Source organism: Bidens hawaiensis, unplaced genomic scaffold (genome assembly GCF_021521415.1).
Source record: "Bidens hawaiensis isolate Kalapana, Puna unplaced genomic scaffold, B.hawaiensis_p1.1 tig00027332_1, whole genome shotgun sequence".
Lineage (NCBI taxonomy): Eukaryota > Viridiplantae > Streptophyta > Magnoliopsida > Asterales > Asteraceae > Bidens > Bidens hawaiensis.
Window position 1 is genome coordinate 7,698 of NW_027494422.1, and position 14,910 is coordinate 22,607.

Below are 14,910 nucleotides of genomic sequence, written 5' to 3' on the forward strand. Positions count from 1 at the left end.
GTTATTAAAGCCGCAGAAAGGAAAGCTCGTTGAAGATAAAGACAGAGGTATGAGAGCTGATGGCAAACCTTGGATGATAATGAAGTATAAGCCGATCCGGTGTTTAAAAGAAGTGCCGATGAAACAAATGCCCAAGGATGTCTTAAAGAATCTGAAATAGTGGTATGTTGATAGTGAAACAGCTGAAGCGGTGATGGAGGATGAAGATGAACAAGAGTTGCTGAGAGTGTATGATCCAATGCACTTGGTGAATTTGTCTCAAGCTGACTTGCAGGTGCTGAACGAGAAAAAGATATTCTATATTCCGGCATGGAAAGAAGAAGGCAAGAAATATCAGAGAGTAGTTTCCGTTTGTGTCAGAGAAGGAGTTCATGCTTGAAGACGGGTGACTCGAGTTTTGGGGTTACAAGACACGTGATTGAAGTTAGAGATATGAAGCTACTGCCAAGGGGGAGTCTGTTGGTACATGATGTCAGTAGTTCAGTATCTAGTGTCTGTAATCGTGTTAGTTGGTTTTGTTTTGTTTTAGTTAAGTTGTCTCACAAGTTCGCCTGTTATAAGCGAACTTGTGGAACAAGCGAATTTATTGACAACTTTGCCTAGCATGTTAGGCGAAGTTGTCGAAGGGTATATATGTTTAGGCTACGGCTTGTTTTGAAAACGGTGGTTCAGTACGTGTAATTGAGATTTGGCTATCACGTGTTAAAGGAGTTGCAATACAACGTGTCTATTGGGTACTGTAACGTGTCTTTGTACTTGGGTTTAACGTATATCGAGTCTAACACTCGTATCGTCTTACGTAGGGATTCCGCACCAACGTAATACAAGATATTTCCGTGTAGATCCGGCTGTGAACCTACATTACAAGATATAAAGCAAGACTTGTAGCTCAAGGTTTTTCTCTGAGGCCAGGAATTGACTATGAAGAAACGTATTCTCCTGTTATGGATGCTATTACGTTTAGATATTTAATCAGCTTAGCAGTCTCTAAAAATTTAGAGATGCGTCTTATGGATGTTGTCACAGTTTACTTGTATGGATCACTAGATAGTGACATCTATATGAAAATTCCCGAAGGATTTAAACTCCCCGAAGCTATAAGCTCAAAGCCTAAGGAAATGTATTCCATTAAGTTACAAAGATCCTTGTATGGACTGAAACAATCTGGAAGGATGTGGTACAATCGTTTGAGTGATTATTTTATAAGCAAAGGATACACAAATAATCTTATTTGTCCATGCGTCTTCATCAAGAAGACAACATCAGGATATGTGATCATAGCTGTGTATGTTGATGCTCTCAATTTAATTGGGATACAAAAAGAAATTAATGAAGCGATTGCTCTTTTAAAGAAAGAATTTGAAATGAAAGACCTTGGAAAAACCAAATATTGTCTTGGTTACAAATTGATCATATGCACAATGGAATACTTATGCATCAGTCAACTTATACTGAGAAACTCTTAAAACTTTTCAATATGGACAAAGCAAACCCTTTTAAGCACACCAATGGTTGTTAGATCACTCAATGTTGACAATGATCCATTTCGTCCTTGCGAAGATAATGAAGAGATTATTGGTCCCGAAGTACCATACCTCAGTGCAATTGGAGCAGTTATGTATCTTACTAACTGTACAAGACCTGACATTTCTTTTGCAGTTAACTTATTGGCAAGATTCAGTTCATCCCCTACTAAAAGACATTGGAATGGCATTAAACATATTTTTCGGTATCTAAAAGGAACTGCTGATTTAGGTTTATTTTATCCTAACGATTCAAAAGAAGGGTTAGTTGGTTATGCAGATGCAGGTTATTTATCTGATCCCCATAAAGCAAAATCTCAAACTGGATACGTATTTAAGAATGGAGGAACTGCGATTTCATGGCGTTCTCAGAAACAAACACTCATTGCAACATCTTCAAATCATGCTGAAGTCATTGCATTGCATGAAGCTTCAAGAGAATGTGTATGGTTAAGATCTATGTCACGACACATATTGATTTCTTGTGAACTAGAGAAAGATCGAATTCCAACTCCTATCTATGAAGATAATGCAGCTTGTGTCTCGCAAATGAAGGAAGGGTATATCAAAAGTGACAGAACAAAACATATACCACCAAGATACTTTGAGTATACTCGAGACCTTATTAAAGACAATCAGGTTGAGATGAGATATGTCCAGTCCAGCAACAACTCAGCTGATCTTTTCACAAAAGCACTTCCCACAACAACATTCAGGAAACACGTTCATGATATTGGCATGCGCCATATACGGACAATGTAATGACCTGCAATATGAGGGGGAGCTATATACTACACTCTTTTTCCCTTAGCTAAAGTTTTTTCCCATTGGGTTTTTCTTTAACAAGGTTTTTAATGAGGCAGTACTTCAAGACCCCGAAGTTTTGAAAAAGTGTCATCCAAGGGGGAGTGTTGTGAAACCACCGACGACCTTGCAAGTTGTATGTCACTTTTGTCAAAAGTTTTGGCCACATGAACACTCCACATATTTCAAATGTCTGAGATTTGTCCCCTGTATATTTTACCTTTTGTGTAGTATAAATACTGCTTCGATGGAAATGAAATATCACCCCAGTACACTTCTCATATATTTACTTATTTCTATCATATCCAATATTCTTACAATTACGGTAATATTATAACATTTTTAAACAATATTCAATACTTTCCTTTTTATATAAAAAAAAAGAAAATTAGTTTTTATTGGTCCTTAACGGTCCGCAGCTAATAGAATCTTAACGCCGTTAGTTTCAGGTCGCCGGAAATATGTTTTTGCCCGAGAAAGTCAATTTTTTTTTCCGGAAAACACTACATGAACACCGCCACCACCACCAATTGACTCACCGCCAACCAACCACCATCACTTAAGCACCATCAACTGATTCCGACGATGACTTTAGGGTTTCGTCGACCTCAATAATTAGAGCTTTTACTAGAAAAATGTTTCTAATAGTACGATACAAAGTTACCATAATGTTTGAGACATAACTGTTGAGGTTTCGGACAATTATGTGTGTTTTCCGAACAAAAACGTTTTTCCGGCGACCTAAAACTAACGACGTTAGAATTGTGTTAGTCGCGGACAGTTAGAAACAAATACGTTAAAAGTTGGGACCGTTAGCAGCCAATTCGTTAGTTAGAACGACAATAAACAAAATACGATAGTTGGGTACAATGAAAACCAATTCTCTTAATAACATTTTTATATTATTATAACACAAGTCCATGACCACAATACCCATTGGTTACAAAAAGTAGCCGGTAACAAAAGCCAAATAACCGGCTACAGCCGGTCACCACACGCACTTGTGTTACACAATTACCACCCGTCAATATTATTATTATTATTATTATTATTATTATTATTATTATTGCACTACCAGTTTCCAGTTTCCACCCATCTCTCTCTATGTTCACTAAAATCTTCATTCATCAGAATCATCATCACACAATTTGTTCAGTTACTCGCTTAATTAATTAATTAATTAACCTCACGTTATTTATTTAACGTCTATTTCGAGCTGATTCACAGCTGCTGAAGACGGAGAGTTAGGGTTTCGTCGGAGTAAGATGACGTCAGCTGACGTTTCTAACAGAAATGAAGTAGTTGCTGATTCTATCAACGGCAAAGGTATATTCCGGTATATTCTGTTACTGTTTCTAGGGTTTTGTACTTTAATTTTGTTGTAAGCTTGTTATTGATTGTATATGTTTGTATATATGATTCGATTAACGGCAAAGGTATATTCCGGTATATTCCGGCGTATTTTGTTATTGTTTCTATGGTTTCGTAGTTTAATTTCGTTATAAACTCGTAATTGATTGTAATTGTTTGTTTATATGATTCGATCAACGGCGAAGGTATATTCCGGCGTGTTTTGTACTTTAATTTCGTTATAAGCTTGTAAGTTATTGTAATTGTTTCTAGTTATGATTTGATTAATGACATAGGTATATTCCGGCGTGTTTTGTTTCTGTGTTTAGGGTTTTGTACTTTAATTTTGTTGTAAGCTTGTAATTGATTGTAATTGTTTGTGATTATGATTCGATTAACGGCGAAGGTATATTCAGGCGTGTTTTGTTACTGTTTTTTATAGAGTTTCGTACTTCAATATTGTTATAAGCTTGTTATTTATTGTAATTGTTTGTAATTATGATTTGACCGACGGCGAAGGTATATTCCGGAGTGTTTTGTTACTATTTTTAGGGTTTTGTACTTAATTTCGTTGTGAGCTTGTAATTGATGGTAATTTATTGTGATTTTGGTTTAGTTGATGCGGATATGGCGTTGTATAAGGATCTGTGGCGAGCGTGTGCCGGTCCGCTGGTTACGGTGCTGCGTGAACGCGAGCTGGTGTTTTACTTTCCACAGGGACATATAGAACAGGTTTTGATTTGAATTGTTTTGTGAGTAAGGGTTTTGAATGGATTGAGATTGAGGTTGGTGTGTTTTGAGTGATTTCCGGTGGTTATTGTTGTGTAGGTTGAGGCGTCGACTAATCAGGTTGCGGATCAGCAGATGCCGGTGTATAATCTTCCGGCGAAGATACTTTGCCGTGTTGTTAACGTCGAGTTGAAGGTACGGTTATTGAAGATGTTAAGTTTGACGGTGTGCGTGAAACCAAAAAAAAAATTTATCGGAAAAAAAAACGACGGTTTGATTTTATGTTTTTGTAAAACCGAACCGGATCGAATTTATAGATTTTCATTTTTACTTTTAAGGAATATAAGAATTTAATTTAATAAATATTTAATAAAATATTTTAGCCTAAATGTATAATAATCAATTAGTTATTAATTAACAAATGATTTAGGCCCAAATTCATTATTGTGGGCCAGCCTATTATTTTTGGCCTAAAATTTTCAAGCTCATAAAAACCGAAAAAAGCAAAAATCGAATAATTTTAAAAAATTTAAAATCAGATGTTTCGGTTTTTGGGTCGGCTTTTGCCCAACCGTGAGCACCCCTAACGTAAATTTATGTTGGCTGGGTTGTTTGATTATTTTTTGATGGATGTGTGTGTGTGTGTAGGCCGAACCGGATACAGATGAGGTGTTTGCACAGATCACTCTTATGCCTGAACGTAATGTGAGTATCATGAGCTTGATGAGTTAAAATGATAATGTTATTTTGTGAGCGGATTGTTGATTGTTTTACCAACATTTTTGTGATGGCAGCAAGATGAAAATGCAGTTGAGAAGGATACACCACTGCCCCCGGAACCAAAGTTTCGTGTGCATTCGTTTTGCAAGACGTTGACTGCTTCGGATACTAGTACACATGGTGGATTTTCAGTTTTCAAAAGACATGCTGATGAATGTCTTCCACCATTGGTTAGACCGCTTAATGAAAAAGATTACTATATCTTTTTTTTTTCTGAGTTGGTTTAGTTTGTATCGTTTGTGATTGGTGTTTTCTTGTTCTCTCTTTTAGGACATGTCTAAGCAACCGCCAACACAGGAATTGGTGGCGAAGGATTTACACCGAAACGAATGGCGTTTTAGACACATATTTCGCAGTAATTGACTAATTGCTGAAACTTTTATTAGTTAATCAAATGGAAACTTGTTTGTTGATTAATAACTGTTTATAAATGGCAGGTCAACCACGAAGGCATCTGCTGCAAAGTGGTTGGGGTGTTTTTGTTAGTTCTAAAAAGCTTGTTGCCGGTGATGCTTTTATCTTTTTAAGGTAGAATAATTAATGTCACTTTAATCATCCATAATTTTGATTATTTATCATTTAATGTTTTCTTGACTATTGGAATGTAAATACACAGAGGTGAGAACGGTGAACTTCGAGTGGGGGTAAGACGTGCAATGAGACAACAAGCAAACGTTCCTTCATCTGTCATATCCAGCCATAGCATGCACCTTGGTGTCCTTGCGACAGCCTGGCACGCCATTCAAACTGGAACAATTTTTACAGTCTATTACAAACCCAGGTATGTTATATGATGGAATATAAATGTATATCTATGTTTATTTAAGTCGCTATCCAACATTATATGTTAACATTTTGCTTAAATTTCACAGGACTAGTCCTGCAGAGTTTATTGTTCCATATGATCAGTACATGGAATCTATCAAAAATAAGTACTCTATCGGGATGAGATTTAACATGAGGTTTGAGGGTGAAGAGGCGGCAGATCGAAAGTATAGTTGTCACAAGTTACTCATCTTCTTGAACCATCTCTTGCTTTCAGTATTATAATTTGTTTAATATTGTAGATTTACTGGAACTATCGTTGGAATTGAAGAACGCGATCCAAAAAGCGGTTCAGAATCTAAATGGAGATGTCTGAAGGTATTAATTTACTGCTAATCATGTGAAACTGTACCTTACTTTATGTTGGCTATCACAAATGTTACAAAAATGTATGTTATTTTAGGTACGTTGGGATGAAACATCTTCCGTTCCTCGTCCAGATAGAGTGTCTCCATGGAAAATAGAACCCGCTCTCATGCCTCCTGCTATTAATACGCTTCCGGTGCATAGACAAAAGCGACCTCGGTCAAACGTTTTGCCTTCGTCTCCCGATTCCTCCGTTCTTACTAGAGAAGGTAGTAAAGGGATTCTAAAATGGGTTAGGTAACAGGTCAAATTGTCAAAAGGGCTCTAAAACAAGCGAGACTAGATTGAGTTGACTTGTGAGCTTTTTTTTTTGTCTACTTTTTTTAATAAAAATTATGAATGCTTTAAATGATTAAAAAAAAGTATAATGTATTGTGGACTGTGGAGGCCACCAAGTACTAACTTTTTTGGTTAAAGCTTATCTATTGAAAGTTTGAAACTACCTTATAGGACCCATCATTCATTGTTTATACCAAATCCAGCCAAAATATAGTGAAACATAATAAAACGACAAACACACCTAGTTTTTTTTGTTTACATTGAAAATTCATTGTGTTTTAATAGATCATACAAGGGTATTTTTGTCTTATAGGCTTTTTTGTTATTAAGCATGATTCTGGTATAAATCAAACCAGGTGCATGCTTTTAAAGTAGTTTCAGTATATAGTTGACCTTTATGAAAAAGGTCGAATACATGGACGTCCTCCACAATCCACATGCCTAATCCCTTTTAAAAAAAAGCATTTTACTATGATAGTCTATAAGTCTTTGAATAAGTTGACTTAGTAGATTGTACACATTAAAAAGTCTTCTGAAGACTTTTCTAAGCTGTTTGACTCATTCTCTTTATAATTAAGATTTTCTTTTGACCCGTTTGAGATAAAACACGACCCCGTTTAAGATAAAACACGACTAGGCCTGTTAACGAACTGAACACAAGGCTTATCCAACACATTGATAGTTGACTAATCTAGTAAATGCTGTACTAATTAGCAAGTTGACTTTCCTTTTTCTTGGTTGTATAGGTTCATCAAAAATGCCTGCAGCAGACCCTTCACCAGGAAGTGCATTTTCAAGGGTCTTGCAAGGTCAAGAACTACCGACCTTGAGAGGCACATTTATTGATAATAACGAGTCAGATTCCTGTGATAGACTGATCCAATGGACACCGTCTGCAACAACAGATAATGAAAAAGCCGACCTTTCTGTTTCTCGATGTTACGGGTCAGATAAAGTTTTACCTGTTAGCAGGACCACTGAATCCTCCTTCACAGACCTATTATCGGGTTTCGGGTCCATCAACGGTTCTGTTACTTCTGCAACTGAATTCTCTATGCCAACCGGTGGTAACACAAACCCATGGGCAATGTCCAGTTCACCCTCCAATCTCTCACTCAGCTTGTTAGGCAGCGGTATGAAAAGTAACCTTCAATCAAGTCAAATCTCATACCCAACAACACGCGATATTAGGTATAGTGCTTTTGACGATTACACCCTTCATTCTAGCCCACAACACGGGAAATGGTTGATGCCACCACCGCAGTCCGGTGACATGATGCAAAAACCGGTTAAGCAAAACGAGCCTACAATACCTAAAGATGGAAGCTGCAAAATATTTGGTGTACCCTTGGCTGCTAACATAAACGTATCAGATGCACGTCAAGGTTTGCAACCGCAACCTCAACAGTACTTTGACTTTGAGTCTGATTTGAAGTCTGAACAGTCTAAAAAGTCAAAACCAAATAATGATTTAGCAATTGGTCAAGACCAAGAGAAAGAATACCAAAGTTTCCAGTCAGTTAATGTGAAAGCTCAGGGTGTTTCTACAAGAAGTTGTACAAATGTATTAATTTTTGTTAAAGAACCTTATTTTAACTTGCCTATTTTGCCAAACTTTAATATTGTTTTTGACTTGTAAACCATGACATTTGTAGGTTCACAAGCAGGGTATTGCGCTTGGTAGGTCCGTGGACCTCACAAAGTTTAACAACTATAATGAATTAATCTCTGAATTGGATGATTTATTTGAATTCAATGGCGAACTAAAGAACGGTAACAGAAATTGGCTAGTCGTGTATACCGATGACGAGGGCGACATGATGCTTGTTGGTGACGATCCTTGGCAGTAAGTACCATTTTTCTTTTTGAGAATTTATTATATATTTATAACCCACATCTCGTAATTGCTATGGTTTATTTTATTTAGGGAATTCTGCGGTATGGTTCGTAAGATGTTCATTTACACGAGAGAGGAGGTTCAGAGGATGAACCCCGGGACGTTAAATTCAAGAGACGATGACAACTCATCGGTAGCAGAAGGCATGGATGAAAGGAAACTCGAGAATGCATGAGTCTTGGCTGTCTAGATTAATATACATAAATATTAGGTAAACTTTCTTAAACTAGTTATTTAACTGGTTATAAATACGATTTTGATGGCGATGGTTATAACAGGTTTTGAACTATTCGTGTTGCATTGCATGAAGATGGTCGATCCAACTTCTTGATGGACTGCGGTCTTGGTAATATATTGTTTTCAGTTTTGAACAGCTGAAGCTAATATATATATATATATATATGATACATATAAGCGCGTAATATAATGACGATAGCTGAGAGTGTTTTCAATCTTTTTTATGTATAGTCTGTTATGTGTTCCCAGTTTTTGCATGCTTGTTACTTGTTAGAAGTTATAATGTGAATGAAGCCTGAATCATCTCATCTTGTATATAGTTTTACATGTGATCATGCTCTTGCGCTTTTTTACGGTCGCCTTTGATATTGTCTTTGACCAAATGTGCAGTCGATTAGCTTTGATTGTGCAGCAGCTTCATAACTTAGATTATATGATACCTGAGCATCCAAGCATTGTGCTGTAAATTGCTTGGTTCAATCAGTGTCGGAAAGACGTGCTAGTTATAGAAGCTCTTTATAATGGAAAATAATGAAATAATAATCAAGTTTAAATACTTTTCCAATAAAGTAGTAATAGAATAGTTTTCTAAATATAAGGACTTAAAATAGAACAATTGTTTAATTTTGTTTACATTTTTTTTTGGATTATTTAGTTTTTGACATATAATTACAAGTTACGTTTAAATATTGAGCAAATAACATCAAATAAAAGAAAAACAGTGTAGTTTATGTTTTTGCTCATAAAAGTTAAAAACGTTTTACACGTACAAGTCCCCTGACATGTTAATTTTGAACAAAATTATGACCTAACTTGAAATAGCGACACATCTATATGTTTAACATATAGATACACATCTATATGTTCATCTATAGTTCAAGCGACAAGTGATCACACCAGTGTTCAACTATCATCTCCTAAACCCAACTTCCAAAACCTTAGCTTATATATAAACCTAAAACAATAGAGGTGTAAACTAATCCCAATTGGAGTCCGCTGTTTTGAAAAGTTGTTTTAGTGGTAAGAGGCATGCCCTCCCAACGTGGAGATGCATGCTAGATTACCTGTTGGGCCGATTCAAAGGACATCTGGGTGAAGAGACGAATCAGGGCTTTAATTTCGGGTCACTTAATTTTTTTTTTGACTATGTAAGGAAAGGAAATCATCATTTGTTGAAGCTTACAATTATTTTTCCCATATTTGATTCTTGAGAGTGAATGGAGATCCAATTTGAGTTGTGACTATCCAGAACAAAAACTATCAATTTATAATAACGTAAGGCGGGTAAATGTGTTTAAAAAAGGTGACAAAACCGATTCCAAACGACTAGTAATCGATTTTGAACGGCTAGTAAAACTGACAATTCCAAACCGGTTTTTAACAGAAAAACTACAAACCAGTCCCAACCCTAAGGTATCAAGCGGGTTTCTAAAATATCGGTTACAAACTGGTTTTGGCTCAGTTTGGTTAACCGGTTTTTTCTCCTACTTCTAATTAAGATTTTGATTTTACTTAATTATACATATGGGCCAATAAAGCCCAATGTTAGACGTTAGAAACTAGTATAAATAGAGGTGGACAACAAAACCGGTTCCTGGAACCGGTTCGGTGGAACTGAACAGGAACCGAACCGGTTCCTACCCGTTTTTCGTAGGAACCGGTTCGGTTCCGTTTCAACCCGACGATCCGGGACCGGTTTGACATGTTTGGAGGTGGACCGGGTAGGAACCGGAACCGAACCGGAACCGGTTCTGGAACCGGTTCGACCGGAACCGGTTCGGAACCGGTTCTAGCCGTTGGAGTAGTTCTAGCCGTTGGGAAACGGTTTTATGGCCGTTTTTTTTACCGTTGGGGTCAAAAATGGCCGTTTTTTGGCTCCCCAAACACCCCATTACTAGTATAAATAGGTATTTGGTGTAATGGGTTCATCACAACACTCAAAACGCAAACCCGAACGCAAAAAAATACAAAAAAACGCTATTACAACGTTCTGAGTTCTCTAATCTCTTGTTTTCTCTTCTTCTATATTCATATTTGTTGTTATGGCTGCCTCACAATCGTCGGTTGGTCAAGGTTCCACCGCCGGACCAAGTTGCGTTCGTATTGTACCTCATAATCGTAATCAAGAGATTTGGTGCAATTGGGATTTGGTTGAATTGAGTGACAATTCATTGAAGGCTCGGTGCAAGTTTTGTGGGATTTATTTAAACCCACTTTCGAATTCAAATTTGAAGAAACACATCGAAAGACCGTATTGCAGGGCATTGAAACAGAACGTCGAGTCGCAACAAACGCAAATGGATAGTGAAGGCGGAATATTTACATACCAAATTGATCAAGTTCAAGATCGTATGGCGAAGTTTGTGATTCAAGAAGCTTTGCCGTTTAGCCACTTCGACAACCCTCGCTTAACCGCCATGATTCGAGATACGCTTCAACCACAATACACTCACGTAAGTCGTCATACTCTTAAACGTTATTGTTTAAAATTGTGGAAGAAGGCCAAAGAGGTACTAATTGCATATTTTGAAAATATAAATACGGGAATAAACTTAACTAGTGATGTTTGGTCGACTCCACATGGTCTACCCGAATCTTATCTTTGTGTCACCGCTCATTGGGTAGACCCGTCATCGTGGGAAATGATGAAACGCACCATTGCTTTCGAACTCTTTGAGTATCCACATACGGGAGATAATTTGTTTGAAATTTTAGATTATGTTATAAAAACTTATAAACTAGAAAATAAAATATTTTCAATTGCATTTGATAACGCGTCGAATAATACATCGGCGGTTGATAAATTAAAATTAAAATATACGCCGATTTGCAATGGTGTATTTTTTCACTCAAGGTGTGTTGCACATATCATTAATTTAATCGTGCAAGACGGACTTGCTTCAGATGAGGTTACATCGGTTATAAACGATTTTAGAGTAATGCTACATGAAGTTTTTAAGAAAAGTAAAAAAAGACAAATGGATTATAGAAAATTTTGTAAAGATACGGGAAGAAAAGCTTTGGGAGCTAATTGGGATGTACCTCATCGATGGAATTCCACTTGCATAATGTTTCAAAGTGATTTGAAACAAAGAGAAACTTTACAAATGTTTCATTCTAGTCTTGCCGAGAATGATTTGGCAATCCCCTTTTCAAATGAGAAATGGGAAATTATCAATGACTTATCGACTTTTCTTGAAGTTTTTAAAACATCAACTACGAAACTATCGGGAACGTATTATCCGACAAGTCCCTTGGTTCTTTCGGAGTTATTTTTAATCGTTAACAATCTTAAAGAATTTGAAAATAAAAGTCCAATGTTTTCAACATCATATTACCAATGAAGTTTAAATTAAAAAAATACTTTCTTGAATTGCCACCGATTTTTACTTGCGCCGCCGCTTTAAACCCAATGTTAAATGTTACGGGGGTTGAATGTGTGATAGACGAAATTTTTTCAGCCTTAGATATGCATGAAGTTGACCCAAACTTTTCAACAGAGGCACAAAATGATTTTAACTTGAATTTTAAATTTATGTATGACTTTTATATAAATAAATATGGGTCAAACATACACATGCCTACGCCGGGGGGGTCTTCATCAAGTTCAAGTGCTACTAGAGTACGAGACCCCATGATTAGCCTTATGAACACCGTTCGCAACGTAACGGCTAAAAAACAAAGGGGTAACACCCCTTCAAGCGAACTAGGAATGTATAGTGCATATGATTTCTCTACCGGTTTATCCGAAGAGGAATATGGCACTTTTGATGTTTTGGCTTGGTGGAAGGTAAAGGAAACCGAGTTTCCGATTCTTGCCACCATGGCCCGTGATTTACTAACCGCCCAAGCTTCTACGGTAGCTTCGGAATTTGCTTTTTTTCTTAGTGGCAGGGTAATATCGGTGAGAAGAACAAGACTGGATTCGGAGTCGGTAGAGATGTGCATTTGCTTGAAGGATCACTTGGACTCAATCGATCGTGTTCAACACGTAACCACTCTGGAAGACGAAACACCACTTGATGTTCGAGTGCACGACGAACAAGAAGGAGTTTCTACAAGTAATTCTGATGAATAAGTCGCCACTCAATAATTACGACGAACAAGAAGGCTTTTCTAGAAATAATATGTCACAACTTTATATTTATAAGTTTAATGTTTTGTTAGTTTGTTTTTGAATATTTTAAAACATGTAACCTTTTTTTTTTGAACTTCTTAAAGTAAATAAAATGAATTTTATGTTAATTGTTTTTTTTATTTAACATGTTATACAAATACGAATCGTATAACACCGCTCTTGATTATAATTCAGCATTTGACTTGCGTAAGCCAAAAGACTATAATACATAGCAAACTCAACAAATGTAACACGATACAGATTTAAGTTCACCATTACACGATACACGATACAGACTAATCAATTCAAACACGCTGACACTCATAGCATTAAGTTCAATATGTTGTTTACCATTGCTCTGTGGGTGAACAACAAAAGTAGCATGAGCCTCTTCAGAAATCAGAAGAACACAAATCATCACCTACACAAGCAGCGGAAACGAAAAACGAAAAAAAAAATAAAATTTTACACTGTAACCGGTTGGAACCGGTTACAGTGTAAGAACCGGTTTAGGAACCGGTCAGAACCGGTTCCACCGGTTCCGGGTCCGAGGGTTGGGGAACCGGTTCGGTTCCTTAACCGGTTCGACCATGGAACCGGTTTAAACAGTGATGTTGACTAATGGAATCGGTTCTGAACCGGTTCCGGTTCCTTTGACCAACCCGATTTGATCACCTATAAGTATAAATACACATTATTATCTCTATTTTTAAAACACCAAACATTATTATTATTATTGTTATTATTATTATTATTATTGTTATTATTATTAAATTATTATTATTATTGTTATTATTATTATTATTGTTGTTGTCGTCGTCGTCGTCTTCGTCGTAACAAGAACTTAACGAAGGCAAAAAATAATCGATCAATGGCTGGTATGTATCTTCTTCTTCTTACTGTTTTTTATCTGTTAATAAGTGGAGGACTTGATTTTACTTTTTAGTTAGTACAAGGACTGTTTTTGTCAAACTGTAAATATAGTTTGTTAGTTAGTTAGCTTCCGTTGTAACTAACTGACTAACTAACTAACAAACTATTATTTATTAAAACAAGAAGTTGTACAAAGGTATTATTTATTAAAAAAATAAATAGTTTGTTACTTGTGAATTGTGATAATATTAATATTAATTGTGATAATATTAATATTGATAATATTGACTTGTAAATCATGATATTTGTAGGTTCATAAGCAGGGGTATGCACTTGGTAGGTCTGTGGACCTCACAAAGTTTAACAACTACAATGAATTAATCTCTGAACTGGACGAGTTATTTGAATTCAATGGCGAGCTAAAGAACCGTAACGGAAATTGGCTAGTCGTGTATACAGATGACGAGGGCGACATGATGCTTGCTGGTGACGATCCTTGGCAGTAAGCACTTATAAATTTTTTAGAATTTGTTTCATATTTATATCCCAAATCTTGTATTTATTAATATGGTTGTTTATTTTATTAGGGAATTCTGTGGCATGGTTCGGAAGATGTTCATTTACACGCGAGAGGAGGTTCAGAGGATGAAACCGGGGGCCATTCAAGAGACGACATGGATGAAAGGAAACGCGAGAATGCATGAGTCTTGATTAATATTCTTAAATATTAGGCAGACTTTCATTAACAAATAATCTTGATTGATTATAGATATGACTTTGATGGTGGTTAAAAGTTAACGTCTAAATGTTGTAGCCTAGTAGGTAAACTGACTATTCGTGTTGCATTGCTTGAAGATGATTGATCCAACGCTTGATGGACCGCGTTTTATACTTCTGTTGCTTTCAATTGGAATATGAGCCCACGGGCCAGATTAGGTTTTCTAAGGTTTCTTATAATCTCCATATATTGTAATGTATTATTGAGTAATAATCAAAGAGTTTCACCATTTTGCGGCTACATGTATCTCTTTAAAGACTTGACAAGTGAGTTTGTTTCGCGTTCGAAAGGGGTTAATGATAAATGGAGGAGAAGAATCGATGAGCAAAGTGTTGATGGTATTAGTCAATAT

The 14,910-nt window shown here is 36.4% G+C and overlaps 1 protein-coding gene across 2 annotated transcripts; it reads left to right on the plus strand.

Moving 5' to 3' along the window:
- Window positions 1–3,428: 3,428 nt before the first annotated feature.
- LOC143575274 (auxin response factor 2B-like) lies at window positions 3,429–14,431 on the plus strand. 2 transcript variants are annotated; one of them, XM_077059690.1, is made up of 15 exons: window positions 3,429–3,653; window positions 4,294–4,409; window positions 4,506–4,601; window positions 5,055–5,111; window positions 5,201–5,356; window positions 5,457–5,541; window positions 5,624–5,714; window positions 5,803–5,967; window positions 6,059–6,178; window positions 6,254–6,329; window positions 6,415–6,586; window positions 7,403–8,220; window positions 8,312–8,502; window positions 8,584–8,764; window positions 8,832–9,093. In XM_077059690.1, exons 1-14 carry the CDS (start codon window positions 3,593–3,595, stop codon window positions 8,726–8,728), a joined length of 2,349 nt encoding a protein of 782 aa, XP_076915805.1. In that variant the 5' UTR covers window positions 3,429–3,592; the 3' UTR covers window positions 8,729–8,764; window positions 8,832–9,093. The 2 variants fall into 2 exon arrangements, with proteins under 2 accessions (XP_076915805.1, XP_076915806.1); XM_077059691.1 differs by lacking the exons at window positions 8,312–8,502; window positions 8,584–8,764; window positions 8,832–9,093 and adding an exon at window positions 14,092–14,431.
- Window positions 14,432–14,910: the final 479 nt, after the last annotated feature.

What these genes read in the sequence shown, in the direction of transcription:
- LOC143575274 (XM_077059690.1), top strand. Translation starts at nt 3,593, where the DNA reads ATGACGTCAGCTGACGTTTCTAACAGAAATGAAGTAGTTGCTGATTCT. An exon ending in ATGAATGTCTTCCACCATTG is followed by an intron (nt 5,357 to 5,456) that starts GTTAGACCGCTT and finishes TCTCTCTTTTAG; the next exon opens with GACATGTCTAAGCAACCGCC. An exon ending in GATGCTTTTATCTTTTTAAG is followed by an intron (nt 5,715 to 5,802) that starts GTAGAATAATTA and finishes GTAAATACACAG; the next exon opens with AGGTGAGAACGGTGAACTTC.